The sequence below is a fragment of the Mandrillus leucophaeus genome, unplaced genomic scaffold, assembly GCF_000951045.1.
Source record: "Mandrillus leucophaeus isolate KB7577 unplaced genomic scaffold, Mleu.le_1.0 Scaffold393, whole genome shotgun sequence".
Classification (NCBI taxonomy): domain Eukaryota; kingdom Metazoa; phylum Chordata; class Mammalia; order Primates; family Cercopithecidae; genus Mandrillus; species Mandrillus leucophaeus.
In genome coordinates this window covers 2660074-2673635 of record NW_012104176.1, presented here as the reverse complement: position 1 = coordinate 2673635, position 13562 = coordinate 2660074, and the positions used below count along the sequence as shown (strand labels likewise).

Genomic DNA, 13562 nt, shown 5'->3' with positions numbered 1-13562 from the left:
CTCAATGAACGATTTTAAGATCCAATACAATAAAATAAATGCACTCTTCCACTGTTCGTTTTACTTGTTTCATTTATCAGACTTTTATTTGCTCACTTCGTAACTTACAAATGAAACACCTGTCAGGCAAAGCCACTGAAAAGTCAACTGACTATTGTTTACTATAACTTGTACGTCTCACCTGAGAGAAATAAACTGAACCGTCCAGGGCTAATGAGACGTACTGGTGTCAAGAGGATTTTGTATTGAACAAAACGTCCACTAGAGGGAGATGTGCAGCAGAAAGAACAACAAAAACATTCCAGAGGTAGGATCACAGAATTTGCAAGCTGGCTGGGTCCCTAATCAAGAAGTAAGCATTAAAAGGCATTAAGCCCCAGTGCAAAGCCAGAAAGCCAGAGCTGTCTTAACAGATGTCTTTTGATCATCCCAGAAGATCTCCGTTGAAATTTCAATCCCATTTTGCATCCAATACACTTCACACGATGTATAATTATGGGGACTGAATAGGGTTTGGAAGAAGTTCAGTCCATCCCACCCTGGTTCACTTTACAAAAAAGTCAGGCCTTTGGAAATCCACCAGATCTCAATCCTGGAACCATGGGATGAGGCAACCACAGTAAAGACATAGATGAGAACAGGACTTCAAATGCTGACCATGAGTACCTAGCCTGAACACTTCACCTCTTGGTATCTCCGCTTCCTTTATTCATAAGTACGGATAATAATAGTCCTATCTTTCTGAATGTTGTGGAGATTAAGTTCCAATAATAAACACAAAGTTCCTAAAACCGTGCCTGGCACATGGCAAGCACTCAAAAAATGTTGGCGCTTTTACTGTTTTAATCCCGAAATTGGCCTCTCTTTTAAGATGATAGACTCTAGAAGTAGTAGGAGGGCTGTCTTTGTATGTCTGTGTTCACATAAAAACAGGACCAATGCATCCAACTAAACTGCCACTTGACCTTCTGTAAAGTACCACTTTCTCCCAGCTTGATCCTATTAAAATAAGTTTTCTGACTTTTTACTGCCCTTACCATAATGTATCACAACGTTTTCCTCATTTTACTTCCAATGTAAACATCCTGAGGGTAGAGAAAACAAAATGTCTTATATTTATATCCTTATTCACTAGTACAACAGCTGATGGAGAAGCCAACAGTTATCAATGTCCATGTATTCGATATGTATCAATATTCATTTTAAACGTTCATGATTACTGTTCACTGACTATTTATTGAGGGCCAATGTGAGCCAGACACTGTCTGAAGCAACAGGGATACAACAGCAAAAGAAAGAAACAAGTTCTATCTTCAACCTTACAGTCTGGTGAAGCAAATACAAAACAAGCATATAAATCCATTTTTAAAAAGTGATTTAGACTGTGGTAACTGCTATGAAGGAAATGTGCAGAGGAATACAGGATATAGAGTAATGAAATTTAATCCAAACACCTATTTTAATGAACTAATACATTCTCAAGGGGTACTTCCCCCAAAACCGAAGATATTAACATGACAAACTGACAAATAATTAAGAAGAGCCTGTAATCAAGCTTTGCAGAATCCTCAGTTGGTTCATTTGATATGATTCATTGGAACATTAGCATCCTAGTGCATGTTCCTACTAACAAACAGGTACGGGGGTGAATGTCATTCTACTTCTGGAGTTATAAAGAAGGGTACTGACTCTTCCTATTCAGTTACTGAATCTGTCAACGGCCATTTATACAGATGCTAGACTAATAAGTCCAAAGTCTTAATGGGAATTCACAGTAGTTGGAATAACTTAGTTAAGATTTTGTCTATTATTCTGACTTACTGTCATTTGAAGATTTTACATAAAAATAAAAGAGGTAAAAGAGATAACATGGTGAAATACACTTTATGGCTATCAAAAATATTAATCAAATTCCCACTGGATGCAAAACTTTAAAATACACAAAAATATTGATTTTTATTCTAAGGCATCACTGAAATATAGGCAGTGTTTACAGATTAGCAAAGTTACAACTAAACTTACTAATACTTCCTTGAAGTTTTAAATGTAGGAATTTTATGGAGACCTGACATGAGATCTGATGAGTACATTATCTCTCTTGAAAAAGTCATCATTATTACATGATCAAAGAACTACTGCTATGTCCCGCTAGATAATGCCAGTAATACAGAAATTAACTTCTGTTAGTAATTATAAAAAAACAAATACCTCTAAGAAGGTACAGGGCTAACAACAGTAATTGCTTTAGTTGAGAACAAGCTATGTTTCTCATTATTTCACTCCAAATGGCTAAGAATGGAGGAAAGGGATTTGTTGCCAAAACATTCCCTAGAGCAGATAATCAGAAAATGTTATATGCTTCTGTAGCTTGGTTACAAAAGTAGCTCTGAATCTGTCCCAGTGACAAAAAGTGACACAAAAGGGGTAACAATGCATGAAAAATTACACTGGATTAAAAAAAGTATTCCTGAAATCTGACACACAAAGCTCATTTAAAAACTGCAACCAGTATAAGGAGAACGCATCAGATTTCTCCTTGGCCTCATTCCCTGAAGGCCACTCCAGCCACAAAAGGGTCAGAAGGACTCCTCCACCTGCTCTTGCACCTGTCACACTAAAGTGGGAGGACCAACCAAAAACATGAGCGAATGGACTTTATCAAAGATAAAATGCGGAAGAAACAAACACACCACATTAATGGCAATGAAAGTGCTCAATGTCAAATGTTGTAAGAGACAGGATATTTCAAGTTCTTAATATACAAATGGCTTGGAAGTTTTATCAAAATTAGGTCAAAAACACCTGTTAATTTAGTAAATTTCTGATGTTATATTAATATACAAGATAATACATAAACTAAACTTGATGACATTTAATGTATAGTCTTTAACACCGAAGACATAATATCTGCCTTGGAGTTAAATACTCCTGGGTTGAGATCTCAAGTCTGTCACTTACAAGTTTAGAGGTCCCTGAGCAAATCAGCCTCTGTGAGACTCAGTTTACTCATTTGTAAAATGGGACCAAGAACTCTACAATGCTCAGAACATCTCATTCCATGGTAAAATAAGAAAAAAAAAAAAAAAAAAAAAAAAGCAAAAGACATATCTTCACATACTCAGCAAAAATATAAATTAAGCAATTCATGCAGTTTTTGAGAAAGGCCAAGTGACCTAGGCCCTCCCATATTTACATTTTCAATCATTGAGCAGCGAAGGAACACTTTTGCTCATTCTAATAACCAGAAAAGCAAGAATTAACAGACACATGCATAGGTGGAGCAATGGTTTTGGAGATGACAAACAGAGGAACCTACATCACCATCATTGCAGCAGCTGATCCTATTAAGCTCAAGCAGTCTTCACGATGTTCTCCTGGTTCCAAATTAAGGATACTATTGGGATCACACCTATTTCAAGGTATGCTATCACCCTGATTAATGATGGAACTCTTGTATTCTGAAAATCAAGTTTTAAAAGTTATTTGTCACTCTTAACTCACATCTGGCCTTATGTGCCACGGGATACCTCTGTAGGCTTCTCAGCAGGTTGCTATTCAACAAGAGTCTGACTGTGATTATCATCAGGGTTATGGCAAAGGTTAAAGCTCTGATTTTACTGAGGTATAGGAGTAAAGAGAATGATCAGGATGAGGGTAACAGTGGAGGAACTGAAGAAATGGGCAGAAGCGGAAAAGAGGTCGAGAAGAATATTGCAAGGCAGGAGTTCTTAGATCTGTAATAATCATAATTCTTCAAGAGCGATGATGTGTCTACCATCAGGTCTCATGCTCGAGCCTCATAAAGTCCACACATTCAAAACTTAAAAAAAAAAAAACTGAACCATAAATTTAGTTGTAATTGTGCTAATCTGTAAATATCTCATATATTAAAAGATTAAATATCCCCAAATACTGATTCTACCCTAAGGTGTTACTGAAATATATGAGATTACAAACACGTATGTGCATTTCCTTTTCTGGAGAACTCCCCAGCAGAAAGTGAAAAATGCTGAAAGGAAAACAGTTATCTTTGTAAATGCATCACTAAGAAGCAGGAAAATAGAGCCTCCTCCAAAACCCAGTCGCCAAAGAACAGCAGAAATCCGAAGAGCTCTGAGGTTGAATTCTGATGACCACAAGGTATGTTTTGACTTCCACACAGAGCCTAGGCCATGCCAACACAGGGTACCAGAAGAAGACCCCCAGTTACAAAGCTAGAAAATCAAAGGACACCACCTGCAGCATCGGGTCTACCCAGCAACCACTCAGCTTCATGGAAGCAGAGAGCCAGGAAATGTGCCTGTCTTGACCTGGGCAAGAGATAGAAGGAGGTAAAAAAAAAATTATTCTCTGACAATTTGGAAACACAAGTTGACCTTGAAACGGGTCCTTTATACTACTTTTGTGTTCTTAAAAACCTCAATCTAAGAATTAAGTTTAAAGTGAGCCCCCCTACTCTAGCACTTGGCGGAAGCAAGCAAATATCACAGTTAAGGATACATTAGACCTTTCTCATTAATGCCCCCAATCAACCAACACTTAGTGATATGGTTTGGCTGAGTCCCCACCAAAATTTCATCCTGAATTGTAACTCCCACAATTCCCACATGTCATGAGAGGGACGCAGTGGGAGGTAACTGAATCATGGGGGCAGGTCTTTGTCATGCTGTTCTTGTGATAGTAAGTCTTACAATATCTGATGGTATTATAAAGAGAAGCTTCCCTGCACAAGCTCTCTCTTTGCCTGCCACCATCCACATAACGCGTGACTCGCTCCTCCATGCCTTCTGCCATGATTGTAAGGCCTCTCCAGCCTTGTGAAACTGCAAGTCCACTAAACCACTTTTTCTTCCCAGTCTCAGGTATGTCTTTATTAGTAGCACGAACATGGACTAACACAGTAAATTGGTACCAATAGAGTGGGGCGATGCTGAAAAGATACTCAAAAATGTGGAAGCAACTTTGGAACTGGGTAACAAGTAGAGGTTGAAACAGTGTGATAGCTCAGAAGAAGACAGGAAAATCTGGGAAACTTCGGAACTTCCTAGAGGCTAGTAGGTCCAGGCTGAGGTGGTCTGAGATGGAGATGAGGAACTTCTTGGGAACTAGAGCAAAGGTGACTCTTGTTTTGTCACAGCAAAGAGACTGGCAGCATTTTGCCCCTGCCCTAGAGATTTGTGGAACTTTGAACTTGAGAGAGATGATTTAGGGTATCTGGCAGAAGAAATTTCTAAGCAGCAAAACATTCAAGAGGTGACTTGGGTGCTATAAAAGGCATTCCGTTTTAGAAGGGAAGCAGAGCATAGAAGTTTGGAAAATTTGCACCTTGACAATGCGATAGAAAAGAAAATCCCATTTTCCAAGGAGAAATTCCAGCAGGCTGCAGAAATTTGCGTAAGTAACAAGAAGCTGAATGTTAATCCCCAAGACAATGGTGAAATGTCTCCAGGGCATGTCAGAGGTCTTCATGGCAGCCTCTCCCACCACAGGCCTGGAGGCCTCGGAGAAAAAAATGGTTTCACAGGCTGGGCCCTGGGTCCATGTGCTGCGTGCAGTCTAGCGACTTGGTGTCCCGCATCCCAGCTGCTCCAGCCATGACTAAAAGGGGCCAAGGTACAGCTTAGGCTGTTGCTTCACAGGGTGCAAGCCCCAAGCCGTGGCAGCTTCCATATGGTGTTGAGATTGTGGGTGCACAGAAGTCAAGAACTGAGGTTTGGAAACCTTCGCCTAGATTTCAGAGGATGTACAGAAATTCCTGAATGTCAGGGAGAAGTTTGCAGCAGGGGTAGGGCTCTCATGGAGAACCTCTGCTAGGGCAGCGCAGAAGGGAAATGTGGGGTCGGAGTGCCCAGATAAGAGTCCCTACTGGGGCATCAACTAGTGGAGCTGTGAGAAAAGGGCCACCATCCTCCAGACCCCAGAACAATAGATCCACCAACAACTTGCACTGTGCACCTGGGAAAGCCACAGACACTCAACACCAGCCTATGAAAGCAGCCAAGAGGGAAGCTGTGCCCTGCAAAGCCACAGCGGCAGAGCTGCCCAAGACCATGGGAACCCACCTCTTGCATCAGTGTGACCTGGATGTGAGAAATGGAGTCAAAGGAGATCATTTTGGAGCTTTAAGATTTGACTGCTCCACTGTCATGTAAGTCCCACAAGATCTGATGGTTTTATAAGTGGGTTTATGAGGGGTTTCCCTTTTCACTTGGCTCTCATTCTCTCTTTGCCTGCTGCCATGTAAGACATGACTTTGCTCCTCCTTTGCCTTCTGCCATGATTGTGAGGCCACCCCAGATGCGCTGAACTGTGAGTCAATTAAACCTCTTTTCTTTATAAATTACTCACTCTCGGGTATGTCATTACTAGCAGCGTGAAAACTAACACAATGGGTAAATAATTGTCTTGTTTTTATTAATCTTTCTTAAATATGTGTATGGCTCATACTTATTTCAATGTTTAATATTAGAATGTCTGGGGTCTTTATTTGGAAGTTTAGTGATATTTTTTTGACCAGAAATGATCTCTAGGGATTTTATAAGTCTTATTTACATCAATTAGCATATGGTCAATTTGGTTTCATTATATATCATTTCACTTAAAGTTGCAGTTTCTAAGAACCTATAGATGACCGTAAGTGAGGGCTTGCTGTGTTGAACACAGTCGAAGCCAAGCAGAAGTATAGCATAGGTATTAATGATAATATTCTCCTATACTTTTCAATTTTCCAAGAAAAAGTTCTTAAAAAGTTAACCCCCCCTCACCTAAAAAAAAAATTACAGCAACAATAGAAAATGGAGATGCTACAGGGGTTCTCAAAGCCAGTGTCAAAGTCATGCTGCCTGAAACATCACCTGAAACTGACTAGAAATTCAAATTCTCTGAACCCACTTAGACCTGCTGAAATGGCAACTGGGAATGGCAGGGAGGGGGAGCTCAGGCAGCAGTCTCTGCGTATAATAAATCCAGCAGGTGATTCTGATGTGTGGTCAAGTTTTAGGAATAATGTCCTGGAAAAGCTTAATAATACAGAAAAGTCTGGCAAGTAAGATCAAGAAAAAAAAAGAATACCAAAGAATCATAACCGTCAATACAGAAGCAATGACACTTTAAAATCAATGAAAGAGCCATACATTTGTAAAAATCTATATAAAAACTAGTGTAAAGCGCATATTGCACTCACATATTTTAAAACAAGAGACAGTAAGCGTGCCAGAAAGCGTCACCAGATCTAATCTTTATATTTAACTTTCCCATCTTATAAAATGAATATACATACTGTTTTCATAAGAAAAATCACTTTAGTAAATACATAACAGACACTTCTGTTGCCTGACAACTTTTAACTGTTTTTAAAAGGATCCACTAAATACATCACTTAGATCTGGTAGTTTGATAGCTTTTAATGCCTATCCTGAGACAACAAAGTGCCAGCTTGTGTTGTCCAGGCTCAATCACAGATTAAGAAGCAATTCCCCCACAATACTTTAGCTTTGAAATCACCCATAAAAGAATAACTTTCAGTCATAACACAAAAATCAATTTAATTAATTATTTCTCTAAGCTAGGTGCATTTTAGGATAACTTGGCATAATTTTATGCTGTGGTAATTAACTTAAAATGAAGCCCTTAAGCCTCCTAATTTTTTTTCACTGCTCTAATAAATGGTGAAAGCTATGGTCTGTGGCTCAAATTGCCAGAGAACTGTATGTCATCACATGCAATATTATTACATTTATATCTCAATTATTCAATCCTGAATATTTTCCTGTTTCTTGTGCTGACAGTTAATAAGTTGCCATCACTTGCTCCCAAAGATAATTGTAACTTTTCCATCCTATGTTAACCAGTAAAAGTGACAGCAATCTTCTTCACAATACATTTTTACAGAACTAACTGATGCACTCGTGATTGTTTAAAAGGACTTCTTTCTTAGCTTCTGACATCAGAAAAATGTTGTATTTCATAACCTAATAAAATTATATCCAAGCTTTTTGCAACTATTTTGCTAAATTGTTCACCTGTATTTGTGCACATATACTTTTCAAATTATACAGAGAAAACAGCATCCCAATTTGAAAAATGAAGAATAAGCCCATGGTTAATTAATAACTAATGAAACCATGTCTACTTCCAGTTCAATACGATGTTTCCACCTAAGAACCCGTCAGCACAGCTGACTATTCTTCCACACGCTGGCAAACAGTTCAACATACACCTCTGGACACCACGTTGCTCATGTTGAGAGGTGAGCAAAACAAGGTCACATCATAAACATGTATTCTTCAATGGCGAATGTTCTTCCATGTCCACATTCCAAATGTCATTACAATTATTCTAGTAACTAGAAACATCCCGCTCCCAGAAATGACTGCTAATCCTGTGGGCAGCTAACCTGTCATCTTAAGCAACAATGGAGCACAATATTAATCACAGAGCCAGAATCCAAATGGCCTCTCCCAGTACAAGGAAAATTCACTGCAGGAAAGTGAGCTGTGCCCTGGAGACACAAGCAAGTATCAGGAGCAGTTATTAGAAAATCATGGTCCCTGAAGTTCAGAAAACAAATGAAATGTTATCCGGTTGACAAGTGAGGTGGCCTATCTGCCTAAGTTCTGTTTATATACAATATATGTATTTTCCTTCCTTTAATAACTACATCCTATCAAATAAAGTGCCTAATGCAGTAGGGCCACAGTTCCAAAAACCTATTACCAGAATGCAAGATACCAATTCTTATATATATTATATATAAGATCTTATATATATCTTATATTGTATATAAGAATATATCTATATTAGATATATAGATGTATAATATGTAGATATCTATCTTATATATCTAATATAGATATATAAATATATGGTATATAAGAATATATCTATACTAGATATATAAATATATAACATACATATATATTAGATATATCTAATACATATTATATCTAAATATATAATATATTCGAATATATATGATATATAAGTCTGTGTATATGTGATATAAAAATATATCAGAATGATTTAGGAAAACAAGGCTTATTATTTACATTTTAGCAATATTAATGGATCTGAGAAATTCTACCTAAAGAAATATGCAGGTTTTGTTTAGCCCAGTGTTTCCCCACAGTTGTGTACAGAGCACTTTTAGAAATGCAAGTCAGGGCCACATTGTATGAGAAGGTGAATGTGATGCTATAGAAAACTCTTATTGATGAGTCAGGGATCTTGGGTTCTGTTTTCAGGCCTGCCCTAACCTAAGCGTGGGCTTCAGTTTACCACTTGCTTGAGGTTCCCTCTACCTCTATAATTCACTTCTTTATAAGTGATTATATCACAAAAGAAATTGTACATATAAAGTTCTCACGAAGCCTTAAACATAAAGCTTAAGAACACAATAATTCTGCCCCTTGAAAATTATTCAAAACATTAATTTGCTGCTCATTCATTCTGTAAACTGTCAGGCATCTGAGCCCAAGCTAAGCCATTGTATCCCGTGTGACCTGCACATATAGGACCAGATGGCCAGAAGCAAGTGAAGAATCACAGAAGAAGTGAAAATGGCCTGTTCCTTCCTTAACTGATGACATTCCACCACAAAAGAAGTGAAAATGGCCGGTCCCTGCCTTAACTGATGACATTACCTTGTGAAATTCCTTCTCCTGGCTCATCCTGGCTCAAAAGCTCCCCCACTGAGCACCTTGTGACCCCCACCCCTGCCTGCCAGAGAACCACTCCCCTTTGACTGTAATTTTCTTTAACCTACTCAAATCTTATAAAACGGCCCAGGCGCCCCGCCCCCCCCCAATCTCCCTTTGCTGACTCTCTTTTCGGACTCAGCCCGCCTACACCCAGGTGATTAAAAAGCTTTATTGCTCACCCAAAGCCTGTTTGGTGGTCTCTTCACAGGGACATAAGTGAAATAAACTGTGCTTGTCAATTTTTTCCTCTAAAAAATACCATGTGGACAAGCATATCATGGTTTCAATGCGGTCCCGTCAGATTAAAATACGCCACTTTTAGAATTCACTGCATTTTTAAAACTTATATATTCCAATCATTTTGAATTTCAAAAAAGTGCCTAAACATCCTCTCATTTCTCTAGGACACTACAAGGACAATTAAAAGGAATTTACTACAAGATCTGGGTAACTAAAACTCCCATTACAAAAGATGAGCGCAAGGGTGTGTGGAGAAGAGAAATCCAGCAGGCTGAGCTAAGCAGCCCTGCCTAAGCCACAACGTGGAGGCAGAACACTGCTTTCTCACCAGCAACCTCTGCTATATCTCTGGACCTTAACATCCAAGAACTGAGAGCTCACCTCTCCCGGTCCCAGTAACAAACAGGTCATTATAAGAGAAGAGGCAGAAGTATCACAAAATTCTGGAAATTTAAAAGCGTGCTTTTAGTTCAAATATGACAAACATAAACAGGCCTTAAAATAAACAGATTGAACTCTGTCACACTACCAATTGTTGACACTGTGTGCTACACATCTGAATTTAGAAAAGTACCTCTTTTGATTTTTCCTCTTTGGTAAATCTTCCAAATTTTTCAATCATTTCTGCCACAAATATAACATCCATTTTGTCAGAGAAGTTGGCTGCTTCCACAGTGTAAGCCAGTAACTGTCGAGCTGTTGCCACGGCATTGGTAAGATTGAGAGGCATCTACATTTCAAAGGCAAAAATGATCAACAAAATGGTCATTAGCAAAATGATCAACACAATCCTGACATTTTAACTCTGCATTTCAAAACAGCAATGAATTAAATAACTTTATTATTTACTCATCATGGCCTTCTTAAAATGCTTTACAAATCTAAGAAAACTGCAATTTTAATGGAAACTCACTGGAGGGAAATTTTTTCAAGCTTGGAATGAAATACAATAATACATAAAAATACACGAGGTTAACATGTTGCACCATCTCTCTCTTCTCTGCCTATCCAAATTCTACACATACCTCAATCCCAATTGCTTAATAAAGCCTTTCCTGAGAATTCCTGCTGGGAGTGATCAGTACCTCCCCTTGGAACTCCTACTGCATAAGAGTCCCAACTACTTATTTGGCACTTACCTTTTTTTGCCATGCACTGCCAGTAATGTTTTACATTTGTTTATCTACTGACTCTAACACTGACTTAGCACCTAACATTGCAAAAGGATTTTTACCAGGTGCTAAGGGGCAAAAGAAAATACATTACACAAAAGCCATCTTCCACTTGCTTAGAGTCTGGTAAGGTTTAAAAAGATGCATAGAAGCAAAGATAACAAAAAGTACGTGAGTAGTTCAAGTATTCTAAGCGATTGCTTTCAACAAAGTGATTATAAAAGGAATCCAAAAGGTGAATTTCAATGTGAATTCGAAGGATGGTTAGGATTCTGTCTGGTGGATACAGGTTTAAAAAGATATTCAAACAAAGGCACAAAGGGAGACGGTGACTAGAAAGGAAGGATTCCGTAGAGGCCTTGACTAGTGGTTAAGACAGACCTGATCCTGAAGACAGTTAAGTCAACTAAAGTAAAAACACCAAATCCTTATGTTTTGCCTAGTATTTAAAAAAAAAAAAAAAAAAACCTTATGTATTTGGTGTGAATACCATGTTTTCTCCACAACCCAAGTAAACTTGAAGACTTTCTAGTTACCTGATTAAACATATAAAGAACTCTAGTGACATCATTTGCATATTGGCAGCGAGAATAATCATCATCTGCCCAAAAGCCACCTCTATCACATCTGCGCCAAGCTTTTCTCTCATCCTGTGGGTTGCCGGGATATATCCCACTGCCATGGGTGTTCCGCGTACACTGCAGATATGCAGTAATGCCCGCCAACGTTCTGGGCCATCTAGAGATGAAGACAAAATAGTACAAGAAACTCTAAATGACACAGGTACATCAAGAATAATAATAGCAGAGAAAAAAATCAAAGATGAGAACATGTCATGTCAATACAACCCTGACAAGGGTCATCAAAACTGGGCTGGGAGAAACCTTTGTTATTTGAGCTCTATGTCTCCAAGACTGAGAATGAAATTCAACATGTTTAATACAGGTTACCGTTGATGCTTATCACAGGAACCACTAAATTACAGTATTAGTCACACCAAAATAGAATACATTTCAAAAATCACATAAATATATCAAGCAACACTAAACTAAAACTTATTAATGCAGTGGGTATTTAATTGCATAGTATCCTAAGGAGTGTTAAAAGATAATTCATTGATCTATAAACATTTAATTGCTCTATTTTTTAAAATGTAAAGCAATCAAAACTACGAGAAAATAGAAAATCTACCATAAATAGTAAATATCATACTAGGATTATTTGATAAAAGATGTTAAATATAACAAAATTACCAAATATCATATATTTCACTTAAAAGCATGTATTCTAAATAATATTATAGATCAATACTTAATTTACATAAAAGACTTATCCATTGGCAATAATAAATGTTGATTTCCATATACTGATGTCAAGAATCATTTTTGTAAGAAGAGCAATGGCGAACTAGCTGAGACAAAGATGTTATTATTGCTTCTTTGCTTTGGATTTAAAAGATTAACACCAAAGGGTTTTCCCACCCTTGAAACACTGAGGTTACAGGCAGGAGGTGACAACTGAACCCATCACAGACAATGCAAACTGGGTAATAAACGATCTTTCTGCTGCTTCAAAGAATAACATATTTCCCTTTGTTTATATCAACTATAAACTCATTTTTTAAATCCCTGAACATAAATAAGATCAAGTAAATAAGATATTTAAAGATGTTTCAAAGCACCTTTGAAAGTAAAGAGAGTTTAAGGTAAAAGCTGTCGTCTCTTGCAAATCCTAAACTGTCTACTAAAATAAATAAATAAATAACTCCCTTTGCTTACATTAACAGAGCTCAACAAACCCCACCTGGGATTCCATGGCTCCCCAAATTTCAGGCTACCCAACAGCTTTCATTTCCCAAAGTCCTTCTTGCTTGATTTCCAGAAGAACTGAACAAGGGGAGAAAATCAGATATGTGTTTCTTCTAATTATGATGCCTACTGAACCACCAGTACTGAAAAGTACCTGAGCAATATAAAACCTTCCAAGGTTCATCTATAAAAGGGCCATTGCGGAGGGGGGAGGAGGGGAGAACACAGAAAATACCTTACTTAACGTGTTTGAATTTTGTACTCTTTTACCAGAATATCTCAAATGTTTCCCTAAGGCAATGGCTCTGATACAACAAAACCATTTGTTAAAAATGACTCTGCTTTCAGAGATTCTTAAATCAACAGGTCTGAGACAAAGTTCAAGCACACCTTTTGTTCCTCTCCATAAGTGACTCTGAAATCATTATTGTCAGGCCTCTGAGTCCAAGTCAGGCCATCGCATCCCCTGTGACTTGCACATACATGCCCAAATGGCCTGAAGTAACTGAAGAATCACAAAAGAAGTACGAATGCCTTAACTGATGACATTCCACCACAAAAGAAGTGAAAATGGCCGGTCCTTGCCTTAAGCGATGACATTACCTTGTGAAATTCCTTTTCCTGGCTCAATCTGGCTCAAAAAT

The 13562-nt window shown here is 38.0% G+C and overlaps 1 protein-coding gene across 1 annotated transcript in view; it reads right to left on the bottom strand.

The window, feature by feature from the left end:
• ADGRA3 (adhesion G protein-coupled receptor A3) overlaps window positions 1–13562 on the bottom strand; it is a 176486-nt gene that overhangs the window by 57643 nt on the left and 105281 nt on the right. The window contains exons 9-10 of the mRNA XM_011991308.1: window positions 11647–11848; window positions 10513–10668 (exon numbers count right to left, since the gene is read on the bottom strand). Of these exons, the coding sequence (XP_011846698.1) occupies window positions 10513–10668; window positions 11647–11848 (358 nt within the window). The remainder of the gene's footprint in view (window positions 1–10512; window positions 10669–11646; window positions 11849–13562) is intronic.